The 19320-nt window shown below is 40.7% G+C and overlaps 1 protein-coding gene across 13 annotated transcripts in view; it reads right to left on the bottom strand.

Annotated features, from left to right (window-relative positions):
• Positions 1-19320, bottom strand: part of PHACTR4 (phosphatase and actin regulator 4) — a 117415-nt gene that overhangs the window by 9991 nt on the left and 88104 nt on the right. For all 13 annotated transcript variants that reach the window (XM_060017238.1, XM_060017286.1, XM_060017271.1 and 10 more), the window contains 5 exons: positions 13307-13471; positions 12194-12589; positions 7379-7982; positions 5802-5989; positions 4868-5021 (listed from right to left, as the gene is read on the bottom strand). In XM_060017238.1, coding sequence (XP_059873221.1) covers positions 4868-5021; positions 5802-5989; positions 7379-7982; positions 12194-12589; positions 13307-13471 — 1507 coding nt within the window. The remainder of the gene's footprint in view (positions 1-4867; positions 5022-5801; positions 5990-7378; positions 7983-12193; positions 12590-13306; positions 13472-19320) is intronic.

Raw genomic sequence — 19320 nt, 5'->3', positions numbered from 1 at the left:
ACTTTTAACGTATAGCTCTGACAGTATTTGAACTATGTGCTAGTAACTCTTTAGTTGCATGGAAAACTCCCACCCCCATTTTATATACAATTTACAACTTTATGTATTTCAAAGCGTTTCTTTTTTCAATGTTCATTAAAAAAAACACCACCACAGCTTTACGAAGGTATAAGTGACATACAATAAATTGCATGATTTGATATTTTGACATAGGTATGTCCCTATAAAATCATCACCAGGACTTCCCTGGTGGTGCAGAGGTTAGGAATCTGCCTGTCAATGTAGGGGACACGGGTTTGAGCCCTGGTCTGGGAAGATCCCACATACCGCGGAGCAACTAAGCCCGTGCGCCACAACTACTGAGCCTGAGCTCTAGAGCCTGTGAGCCACAACTATGGAGCCTGTGTGCTACAACTACAGAAGTCCGCGTGCCTAGAGCCCGTGCTCTGCAACAAAGAGAAGCCACAGCAACGAGAAGCCTGCATACCACAATGAAGAGTAGCCCCCGCTCGCCACAACTAGAGAAAGCCTACACGCAGCAGTGGTGACCCAACACAGCAGCCAAAAATAAATAAATGAATAAATATATTTAAAAAAAAAGAGTGCATTAAACGATTTAGCTCCTCAGGGTAAAAATCTTAAAAAAAAAAAATCATCACCACAGTCATGGTAAGGAACATGTCTATCACCCTTGGACTGATTTCCTAGCGCTGCTGTAACAAATTACTACAAAGTGAATGGCTTATAACATTCACTTTGTGAGACATTTATTCTCTCACAGCTCTGGAGTCCAGAAGTCCACAATCAAGGTGTTAAAAAGGTTGGTTCCTTCTGAAGGTTCAGAGGGAGAATTTGTCCCATGCCTCTCTCCGAGATTCTGGTGGTTGCCAGCAGTCCTTGGCGTTCTTTAGCTTGTAGATGCATCATTCCAGTATCTGCCTTAGTCACACAGCGTTCTGTGTGTGTGTCTGTGTCTATCCATCCCAATTTCCCTCCTCTTATGAGGACACCAGTCATTGGATTAGAGCCTACCAAATCCAGTATGACCTCATCTTATGTTGATTATATCTACACAGACCCTCTGTCCAAATAAGGTCACATTCAAAGGTACCAGAGATTAGGATTTATTTTGGAACATACAACTCTACCCACTACAACCTCCCTGACAAAATTTCATTTCCTTTGTAATCTCTATCTCCCTGCCTCCAAGCAAACACTCATCTGCTTTATTTACTCTCAACCACCCTGCCCCGAGGCAGCCACTGATCTGTTTTATGTAACTATAAATTAGTTTTCATTTTCTAAAATTTTATATAAAATCATACAGTATGTACTCTTTTTTTGTCTAGCTTCTTTCACTCAGGATAATTACTGAGATCCACCCAAGTAGTGGCATTATAAATAGTTCATTCCTGTTTACTACTCTGTAGTATTCCATCACAGGACTATGTTCATATTCATCCATTTATCTTTTGATGGACATTTAGGTTGTTTCTATTTTGGGGGACTATTAGAAATAATGGAATGGCTAGATCGTATGTTGTTTGATTTTTTTAAAGAAACTTACAAATTGTTTTCCAATAGTCTATTTTACGCTCCCAGTCTATTTTACCACCACTGTGGGAGAATACAGCTGGGCCTCATCCTCAGCTACTCTTTTTTAAAATTAATTTTTATTTATTTATTTTTGCTGTGTTGGGTTTCCGTTTCTGTGCAAGGCCTTTCTCTAGTTGTGGCAAGCGGGGGCCGCTCTTCATCGCAGTGCGCGGGCCTCTCACTATCGCGGCCTCTCTTGTTGCGGAGCACAGGCTCAGTAGTTGTGGCTCACGGGCCTAGTTGCTACGTGGCATGTGGGGTCCTCCCAGACAAGGGCTTGAACCCGTGTCCCCTGCATTAGCAGGCAGACTCTCAACCACTGCGCCACCAGGGAAGCCCCAGCAACTCTTAATATTATCAGTCTTTTATTATTTATTTTATTTTATTTTTAAAAATAAATTTATTTGTTTACTTATTTATTTTTGGCTGCGTTGGGTCTTCCTTGCTGTGCGCCGGCTTTCTCTAGTTGTGGCGAGCAGGGGATACTCTTCATTGCAGTGTGCGGGTTTCTTATTGCAGTAGCTTCTCTTGCTGCAGAGCACCGGCTCTAGGTGCGCGGGCTTCGGTAGCTGTGGCACGCAGCTCAAGAGCGCAGGCTCAGTAGTGGTGGCACATGGGCTTAGTTACTGTGCTGCCTGTGGGATCTTCCACATGCCGGGCCCCCTGCATTGGGAGGGCAGAGTCTTACCCACTGGATCAACAGGGAAGTCCTTGCTTCCCCCACCGTTTAAAAAGTGGGTTGTTTCTTACTGAGTTTGGAGAGTTCTTCATATATTCTAGATATAAGACCTTTATCAGATACATGGTTTGCAAATATTTTTCTCCCAGTTTGTGGCTTATTTTTATTTTTTTATTTTTAAACAGTGTCTTTCACAGAACAAAAAATTTTAATTTTGATGAAGTGCAATTTACCAATGTTTTTCTCTTAAGAACCATGCTTTGAGATCATATCTATGAAATCTTTCTTTAACCCATATTCTAGAAATTTTACAGTTTTAGCTCTCATATTTAAGTCTATGATCCATTTTGAGTTAATTTTTTATATGATACACTGAATGAATTGAAGTTATTTTTGTGCCAGGACCATTTGTTGAAAAGACCATCCCTTCTTAATGAAATTGTCTTTGTACCTTTGTCATAAATGAGTTGCACATATATGGGTGGGTCTATTTCTGGGCTCTCTCTTCTGTTCCATTGACTTCTTTGTCTATCCTACCTTTACGTCAATACCATACTGTTTAGGTTACTTTAGCTTTATAATATGTCCTAAAATAAGACAGTGTTAGTCCTCCAGTCCTGTTCTTTTTCACAGTTGCTTTATATTTCCGTAACAATTTTAGAATCAGTTTGTCAGTTAAAGCCTACTGGGGGTATTTTGATTGGAACTGCATTAAATCTACTGATGTCTTGATAATACTGAGACTTCTGATCCATGAATATGTTATTTGTCTCCATATATTTAGGTCTTCTTTACTTTCTTCAGCATTATTTTATACTTTTCAGTGCATAGGTCTTACACAATCTTTCATCAGGTTTATCCACAGGTATTTAAAGAGTTTTGATGGTATTGTAAATTGCTATTGTAAATGTTAATCTCTTGTATTTCTACATTTTAATTTTAGACTATTCATTGCTAGTGTCCAACAAGCTCTTCTAAGACGATTATGACCTGGGAAAAAAAACACTCAAAGATGAGCAACTAGCATTGCAATAAAGCCAAAGGAATCTATTATTATTATTATTATTATTTTTTTTTGGCGGTACGCGGGCCTCTCACTGTTGTGGCCTCTCTCGTTGTGGAGCACAGGCTCCGGACGCGCAGGCTCAGCGGCCGTGGCTCATGGGCCCAGCCGCTCCATGGCATGTGGGATCTTCCCGGACCAGGGCACGAACCCGTGTCCCCTGCATCGGCAGGCAGACTCTCAACCACTGCGCCACCAGGGAAGCCCAAGGAATCTATTATTAAAGATCCCCATTCTTGGATGAAATATACAGTGTGGGAATATAGTCAATAATAATGTAATATCTTTGTATGGTGACAGATGGTAACTAGACTTATTGTGGTGATCATTTTGCAATGTATAGAAATATCAAACCACTGTGTTGTGCACCAGGAACTCATATAGTATTGTAGGTCTATTATACTCCAAAAACCAAACAAACAAACTCAGAAAAAGAGATCAGATCTGTGGTTACCAGAGGCAGGGGGTGGACAGGGGGAACTGGATGAAGGTGGTCAAAAGGTACGAACTTCCAGTTATAAAATAAATACATACTAGGGATGTAATGTACAACATGATTAATATAATTAACATGTATGTTATATATCAAAGTTGTTAAAAGAGTAAAGCCTAAGAGTTCTCATCACAAGGAAAATATCTTTTTCTTCCTGTTTCTTTTATTTTGTATCTATAGGAGACGATGGATGTTCATTAAGCTTATTGTGGTCATCATTTCATGATGTATGCAAGTCAAATCATTATGCTCTATACCTTAAACTTATACAGTGCTGTATGTCAAATGTATCTCAATAAAACTAAAAGAAAAAAAAATCCCCATTCTTAACTAATTCCTAATCTTGATGGTCTCTTGCTGACACTCAGAGGGCCACAGTTCTGCATTAAGATTGCCATCAGCAAAGCCAGGTGTCTGAGGTAGGAGAGGAGAATATATTTTAATTAACAGGCATCCTTATTTGTTTTTAAGGAATACACCAGGAGTTCCACTTTCCGAGAGGAACATCTGAGGTGGGCAAACACTTGTCTGTATACCTAGACTCTATGTATAGTGCATATGCAGGAAGCTGGCCTGCATTCAGTCTCTCTATGCTTTTGGTTCCAGCTGACTTGAAAAATATACTAACACGTTGAAAGGAGGCAGTTACATGGAACATGTGAAATAGATACAATGGAAATTATGTGTGTGATTTTTAACTGGGCTGGCACCTCATGGTTGAGCAAGCCAGAAGAGGCTTGCTGTCCTGGGAGCCACCTAAATCCTTAGAAACTTTAAAAAAAAACATACTTATGTTTATCTTATGGTGTAAAGCTGTGAGATCTATCTCATGGTTTAAAGCTCTGAGAGCCATCTAGTTCCTTAATTTCCAAACTCTTAGAAGATACCCATCTGTGTACAATATGTATTTTTAAAAATTATGCTATTTCTAAAATTAAAAAAATAAAGATACCTGCATGCTCCACCACAAAGTACATCTCTAAGACATGTACTGGCATAATCAAATCCAATCAATCTGTTCTAAGAAAAGGCCTACCGGATGAGCGTGTTCCCAATCTGGTGCCGTATTTCATTCCACTCCTCTTTGCTTTTTCGAGGCCAAGAATTCACGTTCATTTCAGGTTCACTGGGTCTGTGGTTCAACTTCATTGCCAGTGTGTCTTTCCTCTTCACTTTGTTGGCCAGAGCACCTTTGTACAAGGGAAAGAAAAACATGTAGGAGCTTAAAGCTCAGCCTCACCTGCAGCTAGGTAAGAGTCTGAATAAACAATATCATAATCCCAGCTTTCTAGCTGGCCTCTGATGATCCACCTAACAGAGAGGTGGGGGTAAAGCTGAGGACATCTAAAAATCTTTTTAGCAGATGGCCTCAGACGGGCTAAAAATATCTTTTCCCTTCTACCAGTTCTCTGTCTACATTTTTCTTCTTAATAAGCGTTGCTAGAGGAGGGATGGTCTAAGCAGGGGACAGCCTCTGAATTACAACACAGAGGCATTTGCACTAACACACCTCATAAGGTTCCTACTCTTAAAGCTGCTTTCCACTTTTAGGAATCAGGATTCTATTATTCACAGATGTGTGTACATGAACATGTTTTTTTTCTTTGCCCCATGAACACAGGAAGCTCACTAGGCTGAAGGAGTGCATCATTTTTGTCTTTTCCACAAAGCCCAAATACCAACTTTCCTTTACTCCACATTCTTTAACACCATCAAGGTAAATAATTTTAAAATCAAAACCAAACACATAAAAAACTGATTGACTCAACCTACTGGGCTCCCTCTCACTGGCTTGTTATAACAATGGGAACAGCAGGGACAAGAGTCTTTCACAGAGCCTTCCAAGAGCAGTCAGCCAGACGACTCGATGGGAGAGGGTGCCTGCTTCCATGCATCTTACACTTGCTAAGACCAGCACACAGCTTTATCTGTAAGAGAACTTTCTCCTTCTCTTCCCCTCCCTTTCTTACTATGATGGCTTTCATCTTCATCCTCTTCATCTCGGTATTGAATAGGACCTTCTGAATCAGAGTCACTCTCTTTCCCTTCTTCTTCCTCCTGCAGACACTGCGGTAGTTTAGGAATGACTGAGGTAGATGCTACATCTGCATCGAATGCAATTATGTGGATCTGCTCCTCCTCTTCTTCATCGTCTGGACTAACAAATTAACATAATTACATTTTACGTTTTCCTTTCAGAGACATAAAGAATAACCGATTTGCAAGGCAAACTACTGAATAACCATGAAAAAGTCCATAAATGAAATAATCTATAGTTATTTCCCTTAATTTTTACATTCTTGCTAAGAAACTTTTTAGCAGCTATTAATCTAAAGGGCTCTGGGTTCAAATCCCAGATCTACAACTTATTTACTAGCTTGTTAAGTTATTTAATTTTTCTGTAAATGTGAATGATACCTACCTTGTTGGTTTGTTCTGAGAATGAAATAGACAAATTCTAGAATGCACTAGTGTCTTGCACATAGGGCCCTGATGATCAATACATAAAATGCAAGTTTGCCTTGGTCTGATTGAATGAGAAGATCACACAGCACCTAACACAGTACTTGGCTCATGGAAGATACTCAATAAAAATACTTAACCCATTTCCTAAACCAAGGAAGCAAAGAGAAGCACGGATGAAAACTAACTTCTTTGCTTTACACTCTGGAGGCATAAAACTATGACTTAGTCTACTTCAAATTCCTAAACTGTCTCAAAATAAATAATGCAAAATAAATAATACCAGGAAGTACAAAAGATTATGGCAAAAAAACCAAAAAGTAGGATACTGCAACAACTCTATAACAATTCTTTTAGTTATTAGTAAGACAGATTTCCAACTTGCCAAGAAGTGTTAATCTTCAGTCACAATTTGTCTGAATTTTAAAAAGACAGACAAAATAGGTATAAGTACCAATGCTACTGTGAACAGATTGAGTGTTTGGGGACAGATGAGGGAGAGAAAAGATGAGCAGTTTCAGTCTGTGGGGCTGGAATACTGAGCTATCTTTCAGAGCTCCCTTCTTTTTCTCTAGGCTTCTCTCTGTCTCTCTCTACCAGGTTCTGTGCCAGGCACTAGAGCTTTCAGATTTGTCTAATTTCATTCTCGCAAGCCTGTGAGGTAGGTATTATTTCTGTTTACAGGTTAGACAACTGAAGAGCAGGAAGATTAAGTAACATACACTACTGCACGCTAGTAAATCAGAGGCAGAGCTGGGATTTGAACCCAGAGCCATCTTACTCCAAGGTCAATGTTCATAAGCACCATGTTACACTGCTTCCCGTATATCATATAAAAATACATAGTGATTTTAATTTTCAAGTACAGAAGTTTGTAATTTTTGTATCAACATGGAAATTTCTGCCATGGAAACAATGTTATAGAAATCAGGAGAGTAAAAGTTCAAATTCAAGAACATGTCCTATTTGTTGAGTAGTATTCTTAATTTAAATTTATTCACATTTTCTCTCTATAAGTAATTTTTTCCAAGAAGGACTAGCTACAGTAAAGAGGGAACAAGAAGCAAGCTTTAAAGGCACTCACACTTTCAGCATTTCAATAGTGATGGGAAGTGACCTGGTCCGACCCAGGGTACTGCTGTCCTCAGAAAAGTTGTCACTGTTCTCGAAGAGCAATGAATGAGCTCTATGAGAGCCTTCCAAGGGAGGAGTCATGGGGAGTGGGCTGGCCAGGGCCTGCTGGATTCGGATATGCAGTGGGACTTGGGGCAGCCTAGAGGGTACATGGGGCTCCCCAAAGCTGTGGTCCAACATCCTCTTGGGTACTTCCCTTTTCTGACTTTCCTGCTGGGGAACCTCCTGGGGTAGGTCTAAGGAAGGTGGAAACTCATTTTCTGGCACAACTTGAAAAGTCTTAGCAGGGAATGGAGGGGACCGAGGGGGTTCTGGAGGTATATGAGTAGGCAGTGGGGGGGATGGGGTGGTAGGGGGGATCATCAGCAGGGGTTCGGAGCCCACAGAGCATGTGCTCTTCTCTTTCTGATCACTTGGTGCTTTTGTGGTGGTGGCAGTGGCAGCAGCAGACTCTGAGGTGGGTACCAAAGTTGATGGAATGCCTCTCTTAGGTGGTAAAGGTGGGGACAGCTTTGATAACAACGTACCACTGTTTATTGCTTGGGATAGTTCAGCTGGAAAAGAGAAAGCAACACCGCAGTTTAAGATGGCTTTACAGTGCTTTGAGGGGCCAGTCCAGGGCCTAGAATTAGAGCTGAGCTCAGTCTTAATCTTTTGGGCAAATTATACCATTTCATGGCTTTGCCATTCCCTAGCTATCTAATCCTGAAACAAAATTAATATTTAAATATATAGAAGCCCTAATAAATGTACAGAGGTGTAGGAAGACCACTACCTTAATATTTTGATGAGACACTTCTTACTTCTTTACTATGATAATAGACATGACAATTTTTTATGACTTGATCTTGGTGTAGATAAAGTTAATATGAAAAAAAACAAAAAAAATATGGCTAGTAAATTCTTTTGTCTAACAGTACTCCATTAAAAAATTTAAACATGCAGATTGAAACAAAAAAACAAACACTATCAGGCATTGTTACCATATACTGATAAATAATGATATCTAGACATCAGAGTACTTTATTATTAAATTATCAATGATATCTTGGATTTTTATAGCAAACGCAGAGGCCTTTGAAGAAAGCAAGGTGCTTTTCTATCCTTGACTTCATATTCTTCTTATACAAGAGATCATCTTTACCATTTTACAGAAGCAAAAACTGAGGCCACAGAAGTTACGTGACTTGCCCAAGATCATACTACAAACTGGTAAGGACTCAGCTAGTTCCCGGGACTCATTATGAGGCTCCATCATCTGGATCCCACTGACTTTGTTTCTTATTAGTGTCCACACCTCTTCTTGTCCCTTATGTCCAATCTGTCATCTCCACTCTTCACTACCCTATGGGCTCCTTGACAACAGGGCACCCCTTGTCTCTATCAGCATATTCACAGGGTGGGGCACAGTGCCTGGCACGTAGTGGGTCCTCAATACATGTTTACTAGATGAGAGGCCCCTACCCTGTATCATGACAGTATATATCCCTATGTGATCCCCCAAAGCCCACAACGTCTCAGGTGTTGATTCCACAAAGTCCCTTTGGAGAGCTCCAAATGGCTTTTAAGAAGTGGATTGGGCTTCCCTGGTGGCGCAGTGGTTGAGAGTCCACCTGCCGATGCAGGGGACACGGGTTCGTGCCCCGGTCTGGGAAGATCCCGCATGCCACGGAGAGGCTGGGCCCGTGAGCCATGGCCGCTGAGCCTGCGCGTCCGGAGCCTGTGCTCCGCAACGGGAGAGGCCGCTACAGTGAGAGGCCCGCATACCGCAAAAAAAAAAAAAAAAAAAAAAAAAAAAGAAGTGGATCAACACATCACAAAAGGTCAACCTTGCAAAATAATTAAATAGTAGTTCTCTCGGTTACCAACCTCCAACCCTCTACCCAAACCCCTCACTTGTTTTCAAAGGTTTTATATGTCTTACCTAGAGAGCAACACTTCAAGTTTCCCTAAATTAAAAATTTAACTGCACTAAATCCCATTCCATTGGCAGCATTCAAAGTAAAAGTCTAGCTAATCTGATAATGCTTTAATGTCACTCTTCATAAGTAAAATTTTAAAAGGTCCTTCTAGAAAAATACTGCATACACATATAAAAAAGGATTCGAAAAAAGTGAATTTCAGGATCAATAAAAGGTATTTTTTGGTAGACTGGATTTTTGCTGTCTGTCTAAAAACAGTGGTTAGCTATTCCATCTACAACAAAACCCACCCCTGACAAGACCAAATTTGAGTATTTTAACATTTGAATTGATAAAGTAAATTACCTTTGGTAATTTATGGAAAACATATACTTGAAAAGTAAAGGAAATGACCTCTGGTACACATACCCTCTGGTACAAATACCCAATGGCATTTGGCTGTAGTTCCGTGGGAAAGATGCCAAAATGTTCATTGGAGGGGTTACAAATTCCCTTCATCTGTTCAGTTATTTATGGTGGTCCTTCCTTAGTCCCGACACTACTAATTAGTCCTAATACTATTATGCCCGTTAGTAGACATAGCAATGTCTAAACATTGGTTTCCAAATGTTTGGGTTTCATGGACCAATACTATTAAAAAGATTCTCAACCAATCTCAGGTTGTCAATTTTTATTATTTTCAACTAAGGCTTCTTTTTTTTTTTGGCCGTGCTGCGTGGCTTGTGGGATCTTAGTTCTCAGCCAGGGATTGAACCCAGGTTCCCAGCAGTGGAAACATGGCACCCTAACCACTGGACTGCCAGTGAATTCCCTCAACTCAGGCTTGATATTCAGTAAACCACTTACGAACATAACCCCTTCATGGAAGAAATGGTCTTTTAACACCAAAGAATTAGGAAGGTCCATAATTTCAGAATAAAGGATAGTCCTTTTATTTATTTATTTTTTTGGGGCTATGTGGGATCTCAGTTCCTCGACCAGGGATTAAACCCAGGCCACGGCAGTGAAAGCTCGGAATCCTAACTACTAGGCCAGCAGGGAACTCCCTAAAGGATAGTTCTTTAAATCAAGTCTACTTAACCTTAATAAAAACTCTGTGAACTATCCTATTTTTCTCTTTCTGCCGAGGACCACTTGTGGACTGATGTTGGTCCCTCAGTCACAGGGCCTATTGCTTTGGGCTATTCATCTGAGGCCAAGAGTGGCCTCCGCAGTTTAGCCCAGGATACAGTACACATATTATCATTTTTTAATATTGTCTTACCCTGAAAAGGGTGGAGTACTACTGGTTTAGAGCAGTGGTTCTCGATGTGTGGTCCCCATATACAGAGCATCAGCATCATCTGGGAACTCATCAGAAATGCAAATTCTCAGGCACTACCCCAGACTTACTGAATTGGAAACTCTAAGGGCAGAGCCCAGCACTCTGTGTTTTAACAAGCCCTCCAGGTGACCATGATGAGAACCCCTGTTTAGACAACAGGTTGAGAACACAAGTATACAGGACAGAGGTCTGTACTCCAGAGTTGAAAAGGTTGTGTTTGGTTTCTATCTTTCACTAACTGCAACCTGAGTCAATCACAACTTCTTCACATTCTTATTGCCCTAACTATATAATAGATAAAATAGATAAAACTTCACAAAGTTTTGAAAGTAAGTATATGAAAGCTCCTCAGTCCTCAGAGATAAGTCAACACAGCACTATCCATCCAAGGTAGTGATAATAATAATAATAACCTTCATCCTGTTTTTATCAAGCTCCTCCAACCTGCTATAGTCACAATGAATTCTAAGCCTGTTTTTCAAGGTTCTAGTCACTCCACACAATTTGGTTAATTAGCCATTTGATGAGCACACTTTTTGTTTCTCCAATCATTAACAAAAACTTTAAGCAGTACTAAGCCTAATATCATTTTTCTTGAAAAACTACCTTTTTTCCTCTCCTCCCTTTCTTAAAATTCCTCTAAATTTATATAAGGAAAACTGACCTAAATATACTATAATATATTCAGGTAAATATAAAAAAATTACTAAACCAATAAAAAGTTACTGGTTATCTTCCCTGCTTTCATTCTTCCACCACTTATTTTATTAAAAGTAGCATTCTTAACTCTCCTGAGACAAAACATGATTTTATCAGGATAATTTAAATACCTTTGCAGTTCCCCATGAATGTACTATGCCAGACACTGAATCGCAAGTTACACTGGCACCTATACAATCATCCTTTTATCTACTGGATTTATGCTGAAGGAAGGCATTGGCAGTTTAAAGTAGGTTAAAGAAAAAACCCTTTTCTCCAAGCAGATCAAACCCATTGTGGTCTTCACACGTACAGTCCCCCAACTACAAACAGTAGTTCAGAAACATTGTTTTAGGAAAATAAATATTAATCCCCCAAAACTTGAACCTAATTTTAGTGATATTTAACCCCACTGTTTCCATTTGTAGCCATCTGCCTCATTTTCAAGGCTTTTTTCTATATTGAGGGCATTCATAAGGACAAGCTATGGAGAACTCTCTCACAGACCAAATCAATATTGTACCAGTTATCCAATAAAACAACTGTCTTGGGCTTCCCTGGTGGCGCAGTGGTTGAGAGTCCGCCTGCCGATGCAGGGGACACGGGTTCGTGCCCCGGTCCGGGAAGATCCCACATGCCGCGGAGCGGCTGGGCCCGTGAGCCATGGCTGCTGAGCCTGCGCGTCTGGAGCCTGTGCTCCGCAACGGGAAAGGCCACAACAGTGAGAGGCCCGTGTACCGCAAAAAAACCCCAAAAAAACCAAACAGCTGTCTAAAACCAAACCAAACCCCAAACAATGGAAATCTAAAGACTTACTTACCAATGACAGGGTTGCTATTTCTGTGAGCTGGTTTAGGGGGAGGGATAGGGGGCTGCTTGGCAGGAACTGTATGAGTGAGGCTCGGGGTAGCAGTAGTGTTAGTGCTGGCAGAAGAAGCAGGCAGAGTCCTGGGTGCTTGGGAAGGGGGGACAGAGGAATTAACAGTTTTTGCTGGGTTTGTGGCAGCCGTGGTGGCAGCGGGTGCTGTGGTGATGGCAGTGGTGGGCGTGGAGGAGAGTGGTCTTGCTGTGCTGCCAGAGGAAGTGGCATCCTTTGCTTGCCCTTCATTTGCTTCGTGAGAAGAGGCCAAGTGTCTTTTAGGGGGAAGTAAAGGCTGTTTGGGTACATTCTCAGGAATGGACTCTGCTTCAGAATTAGGCTGGTTTCCAGTTGAGCCTGTGTAATAACAGATGTGATTTAAAAGGAAAGAGTTACAAGACAGACTGAAAAAGCTAACACACCCATAGCTTACGGTCAATTCCATCCATTATTTAATGTATAGATGGGTTTACGGACAAAGTTTCCCAACCTCAACGTACTTAAGGTATATGACACTTTCTCAATCATAAGACAGACTTGTTATGGTAGTGATTCTTCACACAAGAGCCAGGCAACTGGACACAGAGTCCCTTGGGTGGAGGAGGAGGAATGTGTAGCTTGAAAAAGTCCTACAGTTATCTGATATTTAACATCCTCTTCCATCCTTGAGAATCACACATTTAGGTATTTTGTGAATACAAGAATGAGGGGAGAAATTGTACTTAAAGTGGCAACTAGGTGAGGAACTGCTAGAGGAGAACAGAAGTCCCTCTGGATTTTATTTCTCCCCTGGCTCTTGTAACCCCCCGAAGTAAATTAGAATGACTGATCCATGGCTCTTAAACTAAAAAATTCAGGGTTGGGCTTCCCTGGTGGCGCAGTGGTTGAGAGTCCGCCTGCCGATGCAGGGGACACGGGTTCGTGCCCCAGTCCGGGAGGATCCCATGTGCCGCAGAGCGGCTGGGCCCGTGAGCCAAGCCTGCTGGGCCTGCGCGTCCGGAGCCTGTGCTCCACAAAGGGAGGGGCCCCAGCAGTGAGAGGCCCGCGAACTGCAAAAAATTCAGAGTTAATTACCTAGTCGCTTCTTTGGGTCCTCTTCTGGAATAGGCTTCTTAAGACTTGCTATTCTTCTTGGCTCTTCCTCTACTTGGACTGGACTAGAAGATCTGGCACTCCCTATGGGGGTGGTATGGCCATTCTTTAACGTGGCATGGCTCAACTTCCCTGGATCCTCACCACCTGCAAGGTCCAAAAAAAAGAGCAAACTGATGGACTGGTGTGGTCAGGTAGGGAGAAGAGTTGGCAATTTCTAACCTTTCTTATCCCCTTTATCCAACCCTCTTCCTGTTTTAGCTTATTATTTAGATTTTATAGTAGTAATGAAAATAAGTAGTTCTTTTTCCAATAAACATTTGATTGTCTATCATGTGCCGGCTGCTTTGCTACATGAATAAGACAGATTTATTTCACACGAATAATTACAATGCTAAATGTTAAGAGCTATTATGAGTGATGTGCTATGGTACAAATGAAGAAACAATTTTCTTGGGGGTGGGAATGGGGTTAGAAAAGCTTCACAGAAAGTCGTAGCTAAACTGAGTCTTAAAGGAGGAGTAGGAGCCTGCCACTCGATGACAAGATGAGCAAAGACCATGTAGGAAGAAGAAATAGCATGTATGAAGGTGTGAAATTATTCGACATGTTTGGGAACTGACAATTAGTTTGTCCTGGCAGGAGAACAGATGCACATAAGAAAAAGTTAATAGGAATGGAAAGGCAAGCAAAAGCCAGCCTATGAAGGGTGCCAAGCACCATGTAAAAGAGCCTGGACTGAATCCTATAGGAAACAGGAAGCCAAAGAATTAAAGTAGAGAGAGATATGATCTGCTCTGTCTTTTAGAAAGTTAATTCTGAGAGCTGTGAGAAGGATGGATTAGGCAGTGATTGGAATAGGAAAACTAATAATGAGCAGAATGTAGGTGAGAAATAGCAGAGGGTGCCTGAGGGCATTAGGAGTGGACAGCAAGGGGGAGAACTGATAGACACATCAAAGGTAAAACACGGTACACATGATGAATTCCTATAAGCTAAACTGCAGGAATGATCACTAGGCTGCAGGCTTTGGGATGAACACTCATCGCTATTAAACTTGTAGGCAAGATCCTTTTATGGAGGAATTAGACAAGTGTTCCCAGTTACTGCTGAGGTTTCCTTTGGAGGAGAGAACTGAAACACTGAGGTTAGAGACTGAAAACTGTCTCACCTCCTAGTGTCATGGGAACTGGAACTATTTGCTCTCTAGTTACTCTCTTTGTTTTCCATAGGGAGACACTCTTCATTTTAGTGTCTCTTGAGTTAGTCCCTCGAGTTCTCATAGACCAGACTCCCTCACCCCAACCCACCACTTCCTACTAAGAGATTAGACAGTATCATTCTTCATACAGTCTCAGAAAGAGGTGGAGCTTGGGCTAAAAGTAGTATAAGTCTAAGGCAAATGAGCACTGAATGAAAAATGTACTTCTAAAGTGAAAGTATTCTGACAACTATTTTTTAAATTTTAAAACAGAGGAAGGGACAAGATGACAACAACTATGTAAATGTTGTAAGTTACTGCTTATGTTAATATAGCGCACCTTTAACAAAAACAGGACTTTCTAGAATGTAAAGCAATGAATCATTTCAAAGCCCCTACTTTCTTTCTTTTTTTAAAAATATTTATTTATTTATTTTTGGCAGCATTGGGTCTTCGTTGCTGCGTGCAGGCTTTCTCTAGTTGCGGCGAGTGGGGGCTACTCTTTTGTTGCAGTGCTCAGGCTTCTCATTGCAGTGACTTCTCCTGCTGCGAAGCACAGGCTCTAGGCACGTGGCCTTCAGTAGTTGTGGCACGCGGGCTCAGTAGTTGTGGCTCGCGGGCTCTAGAGCGCAGGCTCAGTAGTTGTGGTGCACGGGCTTAGTTGCTCAGTGGCATGTGGAATCTTCCCGGACCAGGGCTCGAACCCATGTCCCCTGCATTGACAGGCAGATTCTTAACCACTGTGCTACTAGGGAAGCCCAAAGCCCCTACTTTTAAAAAACATACAGTGAAAGGTAAAGACACATTATTAATTAGTTTCTACTCAGCACATACCAGCAAAAGTGATCAGTCATCTTGCAAGTTACTTAATCAGGATTGTCTACTTTGAAGTGAAACTTCTTATATATACATATATTTTAAAAAAATAAATTCATTTATTTATTTTTAGCTGCGTTGGGTCTTTGTTGCTGTGCATGGGCTTTCTCTAGTTGCAGCGAGCTGGGGCTACTCTTCATTGTGGTGTGCGGGCTTCTCATTGCAGTGGTTTCTCTTATTGCTGAGCACGAGCTCTAGGCCCATGGGCTTCAGTAGTTGTGACGTGTGGGCTTCAGTAGTTGTGGCACGTGGACTCAATAGTTGTGGCTTGCGGGCTCTGGAGCGCAGGCTCAGTAGTCGTGGTGCACAGGCTCAGTTGCTCCACGGCATGTGGGATCTTCCCGGACCAGGGCTCGAACCCGTGTCCCCTGCATTGGCAGGTGGATTCTTAACCACTGTGCCACCAGGGAAGTCCCAAACTTCTTATGTTTAATGCAAAGGGTTTGTGCTAAATGCTAACAGAATAGAATAGAATTAGAATCTGGCCTCAACATCTATGAGTGCCTCTCAACCCCCAACTCAGAAAATCCATTACATATTTTATAATATAGTCAAGTCAGAACCATAATCAAGCCAAAAGTCATCTCTGAGTATGAAAAGAACTGCAAGGTTCAAATACTGCTTTTAGCCTAAACTGGAGATATGTAAGCCAGGCTGTGAGGCCCATCTCTTAGTTTCTTCTTTTTTTAAAAAATTATTTATTTATTTATTTTTGGCTGTGTTGGGTCTTTGTTGCTGCACGCGGGCTTTCTCTAGTTGTGGCTAGTGGGCGCTACTCTTCGTTGCGGCGCGTGGGCTTCTCATTGCGGTGGCTTCTCTTGTTGTGGAGCATGGGCTCTAGGCGTGCGGGCTTCAGTAGTTGTGGCACGCAGGCTCAGTACTCTTGGCTTGTGGGCTCTAGAGTGCAGGCTCAGTAGTTGTGGCTCAAGGGCTTAGGGGCTCCGCAGCATGTGGGATCTTTCCGGGCCAGGGATCGAAACCATGTCCCCTGCATTGGTAGGCGGATTCTCAACCACTGTGCCGCCAGGGAAGTCCTCTTAGTTTCTTCTTACAGAGTACAGTTTAGGTCAGTTCTCTGGTTGGCAGAGGGACATCTTGTCCAATGGCTACAATTCACTTAGCAATTGGACCTCTGAGCTTGCTTCTAAGCTGTAAACAACTTGGATCAAGAGCCAATAGGAAGCATATGGCAAAAAAGACTGAATGAAGGTGAAAAACAAGAAAGAAGTAATGTATGGGGTTTGGTGAGTGAGCAAGAAAGGTGAGAGGTAGGAAAGGGCATAGGGTGAGGAATGGCTATTATCAAAAAACAATGGCCAAAGACGTTGCAACAGAGGCATTATAACTGTAGTTACCCACCTAAATACCTAGAAGTTTTTGTGTTCTACTGTAAAAAAACAAATAGACTCATGAAAATTTAGAAAATTTAGAAAAATAGAAAGAAAAAAAATCCCCTACATTCCTATTCCAACATCCAGAAATAACCAATGCTAATAATATTTTAGTATTTTTCCTTCAAGCTTGTTTTTTCTACTTAAGCTTTTATATAGTTGAGACAATAAATACATAATTTAATTAAATTTTGCAAACAAGCAATATATTCAAATGGTTCAAAACCTAAAGAGTATAGTATTTCTTCGGTTTGGTTCCTTTCTTCCACCAACCAAAGGATATATTTTTAAAATTTGGCTTTCAGGGCTTCCCTGGTGGCGCAGTGGTTCAGAGTCCGCCTGCCAATGCAGGGGACACGGGTTCGTGCCCCGGTCCGGGAAGATCCCACATGCCGCGGAGCGGCTAGGCCCATGAGCCGTGGCCGCTGAGCCTGCGTGTCCGGAGCCTGTGCTCCGCAACGGGAGAGGCCACAACAGTGAGAGGCCCGCATACTACAAAAAACAAACAAACAAACAAACAAAAACTTGGCTTTCATATTTTGTCTCATGCTAAGTAATTCTAATGAAGAGAAATGAAATGCAACCAATGTACTACAGCCTTACTCTTCTGATAAGCTGCTTCATAAAAGTCATACATTAGAGAAAGTCCTGACATTATTAAACCAGCAGTAAGTGTTGAAATACCAAAACATGATCTTTATGACAGACAAACAAGAAATATTAGGGCAGCAATATGGGCCTGGAGACAAATTTGGTATTTAAAAAATAAAAAGGAAATGACACAGTACTGCAGCTGGCACAAAGCTGAGGATGTACAAAGAGACAGAGAATGGTTGTCCTAAGGATCCTTCATCAACCACTCAACTGCAATTCCAGAGTTAAAGACCGCAGCCAGATAAGGTAGGTACTTGGAAGGAAGGGTGAAGGAAGCTTTTTTTATTCCTCAGCAAGAAAATGGACTTTAATACAGAAAATTAGGCAGCAATTATTGGAAGGGGTTTACCCCTTATGTTTACCCCCTAAGCTGAGATTCCTTAAACAAAAAAATCAATTATTCTCATTTATGTTTTAATATTTTTTTCTTCATTAGATATTTTCATTCCCACAAAAAATATATGCCCAATTATATGCAATAAAGGGGTGGGGAAGTGGGAGGTACAAACTACTGAGTGTAAGACAGGCTCAAGGATGTATTGTACAACACGGGGAATATAGCCAATATTTTGTAATAACTGTAAATGGAAAGTAATCTTTAAAAATTATACAAAAAATGCCTTCTTAAAATAAATCAAATATAGATGGTATGCCACTGAATTCCATAGAAATATCTTATCATTATTTAGTATTTTTCATTGTCAAGTTTAATGCCAGTAGAGAAAAATGTACAAAATAGAAATGTAAATTTCAAAGACATATTACAAGGAAAACACTTGTGTGATCATCATGGACATTAGGAAATAAAATGTTTTCAGAGCTCTCTGAAGCCTCTCTCTCTCCCTAGTAACATCCCTTTCCTTCCCCCACAAAGCAATCAGTCACTCTCCTAACTCTTATGATAATCCTTGCTTTGTGTTATTATAGTTTAACCACATAAGCATGCATCTCCAAACAGTTTTTCCTTTTTCTTTTTTTTTCTGTTTTGAAGGCATTTATTTCAACAGTTCATTCACTAAAACCCCCTGAGCTTTAGTCCAAAAAGTTAGTTTCCATTTTCTTTTGATAATCAGGAGAATCAACCCACTTTTCTAAACAATCACTTTTTTAGATCATTTACTGGGAGAAAGTATCTTTTAAAAGCATGTTTGGAGTGAATTTGTAAGCAAAAATTAGTAAAAGGGCAAGAAGAACTTTTTATTCCTCAGTTCAGTCTCAACTCACATTTAACTTTTAATTATTTCCTATCTTGTAAGAGTCATTGCTGCCATTAGGCCTTTCTTTGTGAGGTGGCCAGTTTTCTCCTTAACACAGCTCACTAAACTCTTTTTTTTTTTCCTAACACTGTTTTTTCTTCACACTTACAGAAATGATACAATATATATTCTTTCATGACTGACTTCAATTGCTCAGTATTATTTATGACATTCATATTAAAGCATGTAGGTATAGTTTGTTTGCACTGCTATATAATATTTCATTTTATCAATGTGTCACAAATTATGTATATATTTTACTATTGATGGACATTTGGGTTGTTTCCAATTTTGCTCTACTGTTAATAAATATTGCTGCTATGAGCATATTTATACATATCTCCTGATACACACGTATACATATTTTTGTTGCGTATATACCAAAGACTGCACATAGGTTTACATATCTCCAGCTTTCATAGATTATGCTAAACTGTTTTTCAAGGTGATTCTTCCACTTTAACACTTGCATCAATAGGTGTATGTGAATTCCACTTATTTCATACCCTCATCAACTCTTGTTGTTGGTCATCTGATTAATTTTAGGTTTTCTAGTTTATACGTAGAGCTATTTTACTTTGGTTTTAATTTGTATCCCTTAATTACTAATGAAGTAAA

The sequence above is a fragment of the Delphinus delphis genome, chromosome 1 (genome assembly GCF_949987515.2).
Source record: "Delphinus delphis chromosome 1, mDelDel1.2, whole genome shotgun sequence".
NCBI classification, from domain to species: Eukaryota; Metazoa; Chordata; class Mammalia; order Artiodactyla; family Delphinidae; genus Delphinus; species Delphinus delphis.
Note: the sequence above shows the minus strand (reverse complement) of the source record. Positions and strands in the feature narration are given on the sequence as shown.